General features: G+C 41.6%; 1 protein-coding gene across 1 annotated transcript in view; it reads right to left on the bottom strand.

The window, feature by feature from the left end:
* Positions 1-3,895, bottom strand: part of PON3 (paraoxonase 3) — a 36,699-nt gene extending 32,804 nt beyond the window's left edge. The window contains exons 1-2 of the mRNA XM_022586420.3: positions 3,753-3,895; positions 1,897-1,967 (exon numbers count right to left, since the gene is read on the bottom strand). Of these exons, the coding sequence (XP_022442128.1) occupies positions 1,897-1,967; positions 3,753-3,826 (145 nt within the window). The 5' untranslated portion in view covers positions 3,827-3,895. The remainder of the gene's footprint in view (positions 1-1,896; positions 1,968-3,752) is intronic.
* Between the last annotated feature and the right edge of the window lie 8,661 nt (positions 3,896-12,556).

Raw genomic sequence — 12,556 nt, forward strand, 5'->3', positions numbered from 1 at the left:
ATATATGTGTAGTCAATATGAATATTACTCCACAAGACAGTGAACAAATGATTAAATGTTATATTTCCTTATTTTTAAAATCAAATTAAATCTGACCCTGAGCCCACGTTCCACTAAACTGGAGGGAAATTCAACCTGAGTCTCTCTGCCAGGGTTGTGCAGATACCATAGGTGGTGAATTTTAAAACGAAGCTGAATATTTGGGAAAGTCCATCTGGCCTTTATTCTACGCTAGTCACCACTGAATTACTCACTGCCAAGCCCATGTGGTCCCTTTAACTTAGACAATTTCGCCACTTCCACGTCCTGCGTGTGTACGCATATAACCTTTGCTCGGGCTGTGACACACGGTATAAAGGATCCAGCCTCCCTAAAGATACTTTCTAACCATTCCTTCCTAGGTCTTGATCTTCCCCCAGAATGGGGCAAAGGTCCCTGTTATTCAGAAAACCCACATATTCTTCTCCCATCTCCATCAGAATCCCTTGAAGGAGCTCAGGTTTTTAAAAACCAAACTCAGGAAGTAGTTTGGCATCAGTTCATTCTGCTTTCTAGCTGGCAGCACAGACCTCATCTAAGACCAGTGAGCACAAGGACCAGGCTACTTCTCTTCTTTTTTTAGAAGTTGAGAGGGAAAAAAGGCAGAAAACTAAAATCAAAAGGGCTCTTATTTTTTCTGAAATATATGTATATCAGAAAAAATATATACATATATATATATATTAGTAACATATCTTGGAGAGCTATATAATATATAATATATATATATCTCTTATGTCACAATAAACTATGCTTTCATCCTGTCACATACTGAAATAAATCACAGTCCCTGACCCTAGGAGGTTTACAGTCTGATTGTGAGAGAAAGAAAGAACACTGCTGGCTCTAAAATAAAGCATGTGGTAGGTGTCACAGTGAATCAGAGTTTCAGAGTGCTGTGAGAGTTCAGAGGTACGAGAGGAGTTTCCAGCTGATTTCAGCCAGCAGAGATGAAGAAATCATTGGGGGTAATTTCATGAGCAAAGGTGAGAAAATGAAAGAACACATTGCCAGAACGGTGAACAGAATCTAGCTAGAATTTTGTTTTTCTAGTAGTATTGTCAGGGAGAGTGAAAGACTTGGAGCCAGAATAAGCAGTTGAGGCAGTAAGGAGTAAATGAGATCAGCTCTGTGTGGTGGCCCAGGAGAGGCCAACATATCTCACGTGAAACAGTGAGCGATGAGGGGACAACAAATCGTTGCTAAATTTTGAACTGAGTCTCTTTGACAATGCGGGTACCATGCTTAGGAGAAGTCTAGAAGAAGAGCTGGTTATAGGTGGGGGTATGAGGGAGGAAATGACAGAAAGGTAAAGTAGATTTCAGACGGGAAAAGAAGGCCTGCAGTTTGAGTGATTAGGGATCCAGCTATGGATTTTCAATTAATTAAAAAAAAAAAACAACTCAGTCGGTTGTGAAGTTCTTGAGAATAAGGGCTAAGTCATATTCCTCTTAGTACTTGCAGATAAATTTTGAAGGAAGTGACACTTGAAGTTAGGAATATCATCAAGGAGAGGGGAGAAGAAAAAAAAGAAGTAAGATAAGCAACAGAAGAAGACAGAGAAGGAAGTGAAATTTCACAGAAGGGACAGGAGCACAGTTCAGCGAGGGACCAACCAAAGAGTAATCAATAACATTTTTCAAATGATTGAGAGATGTCAGTAAGAAAGAGGACTGAGAAAAAGCCACAGATTTTGACATTTAGGAGACGTCTTGGAGATGTGGGATGAGGTAGCTTGGGTAAAGCTGATGAGGCTGAAGGCTCAGTAGGAGGGTTTAAGTAGTAGCAGCAAATTAAATTAGCTGGCAGCCTCTGTCAGGTGGATGGTACCAAGAAATTGTACTGTCACATACATACCAAGTCCCTCAATAAGGTGGCAGTTCTGGGGCTCTACTGGCTCCACTTCTCGATATGCATTAGTTCTTTCTCTGCAGAAGATAAAAACACTGGAGGTCAATGCACAACATCCAAAATCAATGTCTAAACATGGTCTTTAATCACCTTCATATTCATTAACTCTCTTTCTCATCATTTATGGATGATATCACAAATAAGTAAACATCTCCTTTTATTTATTTATATAATGTGGACATTATCTGGGTAATGTGCCTATATTACTTATTTAATAGTAAATAAATATTAATTTAAATGCACAAAATAATATTATTTAATGCGCTAAAGTATTGCCTATTATAAATCTGCACTTTGGTTCCCTTAACCCCCTATAGTTTTGCCTTTTGATCCCTGTGCCCCCTACTGCTTTCCCAAATTCAACAGGGTATTTTAATAGCTAAACCCTGTAACTTTTGCTTTAACTTTATTATTTTTAAATTTTTACGCTAATTTACTTTGCAAGTATTTAAATTCATTAAACTGACCACAATTTAAACAATTGGCCAAACTATTTCTGAATAGTGTTTTTGTTTCCACAGTGAAACATTCTTCTAAATACCAGGAATAATTTTACATTTTTATTAAGTTGTATTCAGGAAGACTCTACACGTAGACTTATCCTACTGTCACTTTAAGAAAAATACTCCTTAGATCAGCTTTATAATTATTATTATTTTTTTATGATTCTCTCACTTGGGTGCATTGGGAGCAAATGTAACAATAAACTCTTTCAAGCTGAACTAGGAAGTATTATCAAAAGGCATTAGGCTCGGGAATTCCCTGGTGGCGCAGTGGTTAAGAATCCGCCTGCCAATGCAGGGCACATGGGTTCAAGCCCTGGTCAGGGAAGGTCCCACACGCCGCAGAGCAACTAAGCCCCTGCACCACAACTACTGAGCCTGCGCTCTAGAGCCCGTGAGCCACAACTACTGAGGCTGCGTGCCATAACTACTGAAGCTGGCGTGCCTAGAGCCCGTTGCTCTGCAACAAGAGAAGCCACCGCAAGGAGAAGCCTGCACACAGCAACAAACAGTAGTCCCCGCTCTCCGCAACTAGACAAAGCCCGCGCAGCAGCGCGAAGACCCAACACAGCCAAAAATAAATAAATAAATAAGTAAATTAAGAGGAAAAAAAAAAGGCATTAGGCTCCTCAGTAGATTCTAGACGTGAACCTCTGAGGAGACGACCAGTTTCTACTTAGAGAAATAAATAAAAACAACCCAAAGACAATTGAAGGCAAGTAGAGGCTAATAGATTCACTCAGAAATGCACATCATCACCTAACGTTTCTTCTTACCAGCCCAGTATTAACTTTTCCTGAGATATTTCTGGGATGGCTATCACCAGGAGATCTTCCACCTCAAAAGGTCAGATACCTACAAAATGCCAGGTTCCCCCTGCAGGTTTTGGCTCATTTCCCTGCTGTCCGCCTAGCTCTTTTAATCTGGGATGAGTTGGTAACCCAGTACTCCTCAGTGTGGAACTTGCCTTGGGCAACCTCTGAGTCGGCCAAAAAACATCCAGCTTATAGCCTGGCTCCCTACCCCAAGTTCAGCGCTTCCAAAAGAGTTAGTTTGTTCAGGAGCTGAATGCTAAGGGCGACCTGGGAAAGGGGCGGGTGCGGGGCGGTATTTCTGCCCCACCATCTTAGGAAAGGCAATGTGCGCTTCTCAAGGGACAGTTTGCTAGGTGGGATTGAGGAATGGGGTCCCAAACTGCTCATTCTTACCGCTATAGGAAGGCGGCACCGGGCAGCCCTTAACCTAACTTGGAAGAAGAGAATAGGAGCCGAGGATGTTCCCATCAAGATGCTAACTCACCTAAGCGTCATTAACCTCTCCCCGATTAGGGCCAGGCCGGCGCCCAGCAGGGTAAGCGCCACCAGCTTCCCCATGGTCTTGGGGCGCGACACGCGAGCGCAGGCGCTGGGGAGGCGCTGCGGGCTGGCGCCTGCCCCGCCCCTGGTGGTGCCCACCCCGCCCGTCGTTTCCTCCCGGGCTGGTGCGCTGCCCGGGCGTTGGGCTAAGGTCATGTTGTCCCGCCCCGCCCCGCCCCGCCCCGCCGCGCCGCCCCTAAAGGTTCAAGGCCATCTTTATCCGCGTGAATCAAAGCTACCTTTATGCTCGAGGTTCAAGGAAACATTTACTCGCGGGATTCTTTTATTCTTCAAGGCTCAAAATACAGAGACGGGAGCCGTAGCCCTGGGTTAAGGTCTGGTGTTCTCTTGGCAGCTTCGGCAAGATCCCACCGGTTGCTGGGACGATAGAGGAGGCGATTTGCTGCCCAAAGCTGCGGAGTTCTACCTCATCTCGTGTGGCCTGAAGTGGAAACTGGAGGGGCGGGGGAGCGCGGGGAGCTAGAGTTCAGAGCTCGAAACTTTGCGTTTGTGGAAGGCAAGGAGTAATATGAGACGGCGAATTGATCCCTCGACACAGGGAGCAGTGATAAACGGAAGGATGACGACCAGGTTGGAGGGAGAGGGGCGGAAGGTGAGGAAGACTTGAGTTTGGGTAGAGCAAAGTAGCATCTTCAAGCATGATCTGTTCTTATTTACCAACAGAAAGAAATAGTACTAGATCTGTTGAGTTTAACTGAGTAAACGTGTTTGAGAGAATACAGAACTGGAGATATTAAGGAAAGAAAAGGAGGTTTCTGACCTGTGGGGTACATGAATATAGTCTGAATACATAATTACTGTAGGATAATAAAGCCTTCCATTTATGCAGCACCCACTATGTGCCTTGGATTGTGCTTAGAACTTTGCCTACTTTTGATTCTCGGTACTTCTCTGAGGTAGGTAACATCCCAATTTTATAGGTGAGAAAACCAAGGCACAGGGTAGCTGTGTAATTTGCCCTAGGTCACACAGCTGGAGAGTGGCAGAGTCAGGCAGTCTGGCTCCAGACCCTGTGCCCTTCCTTAATTGTGCTGTGGAAGAAGGGCTACTAGAGGAACACTGTAACATCTGGAGTTGTATTGGTAAGATCGTTATTTCTAAGATTAATTTTAAAAGAGTTCAAGCAGAGGAGGAATTGAATGCTGTTTTCATGAGGACATAGGAGGAGAGATATGAAGAAGAGAGGAGTGCTCCCAAAGCTGAGGGGCCAGGAGGCGTGGTGCAGGCGTGCGTCCAGAGTTTAAGGCTCAGGCTACCTGGGTTATATCCAGCTTGGATAAGGTGCTCAACTTTCCTGCCCTGCAGATTCGTATTTTGTAAAAGAATGTCTGCCTTATACGTGGCTTAAAATCAAATGTTATGATGAGAGCAAAGTGCTCACCACTGTGCTTGGTACATTGTAAGAAGCCAATAAGCATTAACCATCATTTAAATCTGAACCTCCTCCACCTGAGAGTGTAGGTTAATTGTAGGGAGAGACCCCCATCGCATTGATCACTGGGTCTTCCACTGCCAGCCACAGGACTTTGCACTTAATAGTTAGCCTCTAAAAATTGATTAGATGGGTGGATGCAAGATATGGACTTGGGAGAATAAAAAGAAAGGATGATGAAATAGTAGTAATTGTTCCTATGTACTAAGCATTTTGCATGCTTTATCATATTACTTCTTATTATCCTCATTTTACAGATAAGGAAAGTGAGGCTTAGAGAGGTTACGTGATAACTTACGTAAGGTTACATAACTAAGAAGTGTCAGAAATTCCATTTGGATTGAGACCTACTGACCCTAGGGTACTTGTTCCTATTTCGCTGTGTTTGCTTGCTCCCAGCATAGCATGAAGAAGAGGGTAAGAAAAGAGATATATTCTTGGGCAATTGATTGCAGGTGCTGTGTCATCTATAATTTGTTTTAAATTTCTTCACGTTAGGCAGAGGAGTGTGTGTGTGTGTGTGTGTGTGTGTGTGTGTGTGTGTGTGTGTGTGTATTGACTTTAAACCTTAAACGTGGATAGTTATCATCTGAATACCATAATCAGTGATTCAAACCCCTAGCCTGGTTAGTTAGCATTAAAGAAGTCCAAACTTTGGAGATCACCATATCATGTGTCACCATCAAAATCTGCACCTGGAGAGTTCACTCATTAGCTCAAGAGATATTAGAGATAATTATTCAAGGTAAAGCTAGTTTTGTCCAAAATATGTGGATTAGCAAGACATATTGTATCAATCTAAGCAGCTCCAGCTCTGCCTAGAGTAAGAACAAGAACAAGGAAGCCAGCATACTCAAACCAGTGAAGTGGGTTCTTGGCTGTCTTAGTCCATTCAGGCTGCTATAACAAAAAACCTATAAACTGAGTGGTTTAGAAACAAGAAACATTTATTTCTCACATTCTGGAGGCTGGGCAGTCCAAGATCAAGTTGCCGGCAGATTCAGTGTCAAGTGAGAAACTGCTTCCTAGACTGCTGTCTTTTTGCTGTGTCTTAACATAGCGGAAGAAACAAGGGAGTTCTGTAGGGTCTCTTAAAAGGGCACTAGTGGGCTTCCCTGGTGGCGCAGTGGTTGAGAATCTGCCTGTCAATGCAGGGGACACGGGTTCGAACCCTTGTCTGGGAGGATCCCACATGCCACGGAGCAACTAGGCCCGTGAGCCACAGCTACTGAGCCTGCACGTCTGGAGCCTGTGCTCCGCAACGGGAGAGGCTGCGATAGTGAGAGGCCCGCACACCGTGATGAAGAGTGGCCCCCGCTCGCCGCAACTAGAGAAAGCCCTCACACAGAAACGAAGACCCAACACAGCCAAAAATAATAAATAAATAAATTTTTTTTTTAAAAAGGCACTAGTGCCGCTCATGAGCGCTCCACCCTCATAAGCTAATCACCTCCGAAGGTCCCACCTCCTAATACCATCACCTTGGAGGTTAGGATTTCAACATATGAATCTGGGGTGGGACAAAATGTTCAGACCATAGCACCAGCTCTGGAACACTTGTATGCTGTGTCCACACTATTGACCAAGGAAGATTCTGCTTTCTGATCGGAAGTGAGCTGAATCCTCCCTTCAGAACTTAGTCTCAGACTGAAACTTTCTGTCATGTGCTTATTAAAATACACAGGACAGAGCTGGGACTTCACTGACTTTACAGAACAATGGATCACAGGATGATTTTCATGCCTCCTTGGTAATGAACATTTGTGTGTGACAGATTTGAGTTTGAGCTTTGTGTTTATTGAAATATACTGCCTGGCAGTGAGATTGTGGGGAAAGGGACCCGTAGCCCCTCATCCATATCTAATCTTTGAAGGCTAATCTTTGAGTGTAATGGTCACTCAAACCCTGTCCAGAGGCCAAATTGGCTTGGTGCAGAGACCACTGAGTACATCAGTGTCATAAAAAGGGACTTACTGTCATTGAAAGAGCAGGACAAATGAATTCAAAAGTCCTGAGGTCAAGTCCCAGTTCTGTGTGGAAGTGACTCTTTAGTCTTTAGAAATCACCTATTCCCTCTGGGCCTTTCTTACGTATGCAGTGGGGCTCCTCAAAGAGCTAATAGGACCGAATGGAAGCATGTATGTCTAAACAATAAGTGCAGTACATAAATCTAGTTAATCCAACATCATGGATAATCAAAGTACCATTCAGGGGGATGCAGAATGTACATACATATCATCCTATGGTGGAAAAATTAGAGGAATTTTATGTTTTGCATGTGTATGATATGCATAGAAACAGTCTATGACACAAACTGAAGAGTCGATACATGAGATTGGGGTCATGGAGATTGGGGAGGTCAGTGATCATGGAAGGAGACTTTGCTTTTGTTTTGTAAGGCTTATGATGTCTGAACATTTTAAACCATGTATTTTCATCGTGTTTATTATCATACAATTTTTAATTTAAAAAGATCATTCATATTAGCGAATCTTGACCAGGAGTGATAGAGGGAGAGAGCAACAAATCACAAAAGAGAATGTGGTTATATCTCAATAAAGCTGTTTCAGAAAAAAGAGAATATGGATTTTAGAACATTTGAAAAAAAGAAATGTGCAGAACGGTGTATAGTCTGCTACCTTTTGTGAAGTAAAGGGGAAAAACAAGAATATGTATTTGTATCTGCCTGTATTTATATAAAAATATTTGAAAGATACACTTCATTTTGTAGTAATCCAAATTACTTTACATACAGACGGTATGTAAACCCATTGGAATGAAAGGGAAAGAGGAAAGCACCCAATTTTGGCCCTCAAGAACCATTACATTTCTATTTGGATGAGGTACAGGAAACAGCAAAGGAGTCAAAAAAGGGATAATGAGGGAAGAAAGAGGAGAATAGTATTGCAAAAGCCAAGGCAGAAGCGTGTTTCAAGAAGGAAGGAAGAGGAAAACATGCCAAATGCTGCTAAGAACTCAAGTGAGATGAGAGCGGAGAGAGATGTAATTGGATTTGGCAACACAAAGATCTCTGATGATCTTGATGAGAGCAGTTTCTGTGTGGCAAGAACAGAAGCCAGACTGTAGTTGGTTGAGAAGTGAATGGGTAATGAGTAAGAGGAGACAGTGTGTATCTCGAATAATTTACTTATCATGGCTGTATTAATTATGTGTTATGATGCACTAAACTATCCCCAAACAAGGTAGCTTAAAATACATTATCTCAGCTTGTTGTAGGTCAGAAACTGGAAGCAGCTTAGTGAAGTGCTTCTGGCTCATGGTCACTCGTGAGGTTGCAGTCATCTGAAGGCATTTCCAACATGACTCACTTGCATGGCTGTTGGCAGGATTTAGTTCCTTGCCACGTGGACCTTGCCACAGGGCTGCCTGAGAAATGTCCTCACAATAAGGCAGCTGGCTTTCCCCAGTGAGTGAGTGACCTGAGTGAGGGAGCAAGGAGGAAACCTCTGCCTTTTATGACTGAGTCACATGTCACTTCTGCCTTATTCTGTTTATTAGAAGTCAGCCACTAAATCCAACCTACTCTTAAGGAGCAGTGTATTAGGCTCCTCTTTTGGGGAGGAATGTCAAACTTGTCGATAAATATATATATATATATATTTTTTTTTTTCGGTACGCGGGCCTCTCACTGTTGTGGCCTCTCCCGTTGCGGAGCACAGGCTCTGGATGCGCAGGCTCAGCGGCCATGGCTCACGGGCCCAGCCGCTCCGCGGCATGTGGGATCTTCCCGGACCGGGGCACGAACCCGCGTCCCCTGCATCGGCAGGCGGACTCTCAACCACTGCGCCACCAGGGAAGCCCCTGTGGACATATTTTAAGCCACCACAGTGGAGTTCAGAGAAATGATGTGGTGGTTAGAAATGTAGGGTCAAGGGAGTGTTGTTTTTAAAGTGGGAGATGCAATTAGTATGTCTTTGTGCTGATGAAATCAGTAGGGAAAGATGAAGATGAATCAGTAGGGAAAGAGTTTGATGAAGCAGAAGAGAGAAGGGATAATAGAAAAAATGAAATCCTAAGGACAGCTGGAGGACACCTTCTCCACTTTAACAGTAGAGATAGGAGGAGATGGATGTAGCTATAGAGAGAGGTGTAGATTTGGTGGGGAAATGTGAGGGGACTCATGTCTGGTTGCTTCCATTTTCTCAGTGAATTATAAGGCAAGGCCTTCAAGCCGAAGTGTAGATGAGGGATGGTGGGAAGTTTGAGGAAAAGGAGGAGGTATAAAATTATTAACTTAAAAGGAGAAAAGCTAATCTGCTAAAGAAACTGAGGATTGCTTGACATTTTGAGTACCGAATATGAGCTTTGACATTCATGCAAGAGAAAGCATTCAGCTGTTTTGTGATTTTCCCAAATAACATATAGCTGCTCAGGTGCATATGTGAAGTAAAGGAATGGTTTGAGTTTTGCCCCACAAGGCATTAGAAGAGAAGTACAAAGGAGTTGAGAGTATATTCAAGGAAGTGATTAAAGGATGGGAGCTAGATTGGACAAGGAGAGATGTTATGCAGAGTGGGGACAGTTGGAAGGGGAGAAAGTTCTGAGGCAGGCGTTGTCAATGGATTTGAGGTTGGAACAATTTCAAAAATTTTAGAACAATAGCGCTACCCGAGCAAATGACTTGGAAATGCAGGAGGTGGTTGTTGGAGAGTCTGAGACTTGAAATAAAGGTTTTACAGTGAGAAAGTTTCTGATACAGAATATGGCCATGGGGGTGGATAGCTGAGGTAGTGGAAGAAAAGGGTATTGGGAGTGAAGAATCAAGGCACTAAGAAGGTATGAGTTGGAGGATTTATCCATGTAGAGTTTTAAATCACTGGGAAAGAAAATGGGATAGAGACTTTCTGTTTTATTAGATCATTGTACTAATTTCCTACAAAATAAATATTATCCTGATTTTGGAGATAGAAATTAAGGTAGAAATCTGTAAAAAGGTAAGGAATGGTTCTCTATAAACTGAAAATAATTTCCAGAAAAAGAGAGAGAATGTAGAAGAGGGAGAAGGGGAGTTCAATAACAGAGAATTTTTTAAGAAATAGAATACTGCCTATCGATATTAATGCTAGAAATAGTAGAAGTAAAATCACCATTTGCAACTCCAATATAATAATAATTGGGCAAGAATCATTAATGGGTGCTAAAACCAAACAGATGAAAAGTTTTAGGGAGCAGAATATTCGATTGGATCTATAAAAAGAAAGGACAAATTAACCCTGTTGATCTGGTGGTCACCAGCTTAATCAGTTACTCAGATTTAGCATCACAAAGAGTGGAACAACCTGTGTTTATATTCTGATGCAATGCAATGTGAAGTACATGTCACTTATTCGTATTCTTGTCAAAATTGTTTAACCTGAATCTAATCAAGCCTCAAGTAACTTCTAATTTACAGGAAAGTGCTACTGAATTAAGGACTCCAGGAAGAAATAAATTCAAAATGTAGGTTATTCCAGAAGATATCTTGCTTGCACTGAAAAAAAGCCGAGGGAGTAAGGAAAACTACAGGTGGCCAGAGAAAGGAGGATGTGGGTGGTGTGCTGGTAGGTGCTGTTAATTCTTCATTGTTTTGCCAAGTAAATATTCATCAGCCTAGATAAGCTGTGTCTCCGAGAGAGCATTCAAACTGAGCAAATCTGGTCCAGAAAAAGGATCAGCCTTAGATTAGTTGTCAATAATAATTAATCCATACACAAAATGAGAAAAAGAAATAGTATAGCTTATATTTAATTTTCCTTGCTCCCCGTATTAGGTATCCATGTTCACATTCAGCTGTTGTAAAAGAGCTGAGGTTTTGTTAAAAAAAAAAAAGATACTTATTGTCACTTAACAGGATCTCAGATTTAAAAGAATTAAAATATACACACACATCCCCACCTGAGACCTAAATCCACCTAGTGGTGGCCTATCCCAATTGCAGTTTCAGCCCTTTTGAATGATTTGACCTCTTAATAACCAACCAAATTGTTACTCAGTGTATGATCCCAGTAAGATCACCATAAATAGGTGCACAATATACTTATGAATCCCTCATGGCCCATAGAGGCCAAAAACCAGAGTTTATTTTTTTTTAACTTTTTTTAAATTCTAAGATGAATAATACATGTGCCTATTAACTTTTATTTACTTTTGTCCAAATAAAATTTCTAATAAATACAATGGAAGAAAGTCCATCTTATGCCTACTGTATTCTGGTACTTTTCGTGAATGTAGCTTTTTAGATCGGCATTGCTCATAGTCTAAAATCTGAAACATATGCTTCTTGGTTTTGGATCCCTAATGAATAATATTTAATATTGCTTTATTCACCTGTGACTTAATGTTTTCTCCATGAATAATGCAAACAGAGAAAATGATTATTTTAGCATGAAATACATCCAATATACATTAGTAACAGACTATTTAAAAATGTAAATAAGAACATAGGCCAAATGGACAGGGGCCAAGATTAAGAATACTTATGCAATTTACATTTAAGTCTTTAAATGATCCATCGAAAAGCAGAACTCAAGCTGATAACTATAAAAACAGAAGAAACTATATATTAGGAAGAAGAGTAAATAACGAGATCCTCATTAGTTCCATGGCAGAAGCATCATGCAGCGGATAATGGTACAGCCTCTGACATCAGAAATAGATTGAGAGCCACCCCTTACCAGGTGTGACCTGGAACATCTGTGAAATGTTAACAGTGATATAATATCAGTACATACTCCCTCAGGGTTGTAATTAGGATTAAATGAGATAATGAATGTACCACTTTTAATGCATTGTCTTTCACTTTATAAGTAACTGACAAATATTTTGATTATAATGATGCTAAAGATGGGGGAGAGTATGAAAAGTGAAGTGCTTTGATAAGTTACAATGGAAAGAGACATGTGAAAGTCTCTCTTCAGGGTTTAAGATGAATTTACAGGAGGTACAGTGAGTGGAAAGAACGCTTCTCTTTGAGGCAGACCCTGATCCTGACATTGCTGGGATTAACCATGTGGGCCTGGATAGTTGACTTCATCTCACCTGATGAAGTTCACGGCTGTGTTCAATAAGGAGGTGGCATGATTGACCTTCCAGCTCCAACCTGTTATCTCCTCTTTGTATGCAAGTTGGGCTCCCATTAAGAAATAGAGCTGATGGAATACTCCATATTAATTGAGAATTCCAGTTGCCATATTTAGTTATTCTTTGTTTTATTTTATTCAAATAGTTTAGTTTTTCAGCTGAGAAAAATTAGTATTGCCATGCCTGCACATCCCAAGGTAACCCCACAAAGAAGT

The sequence above is a fragment of the Delphinapterus leucas genome, chromosome 9 (genome assembly GCF_059928025.1).
Source record: "Delphinapterus leucas isolate spDelLeu-1000000601 "Yukka" chromosome 9, BTC_Dleu_Yukka2, whole genome shotgun sequence".
In the NCBI taxonomy this organism is placed as follows: domain Eukaryota; kingdom Metazoa; phylum Chordata; class Mammalia; order Artiodactyla; family Monodontidae; genus Delphinapterus; species Delphinapterus leucas.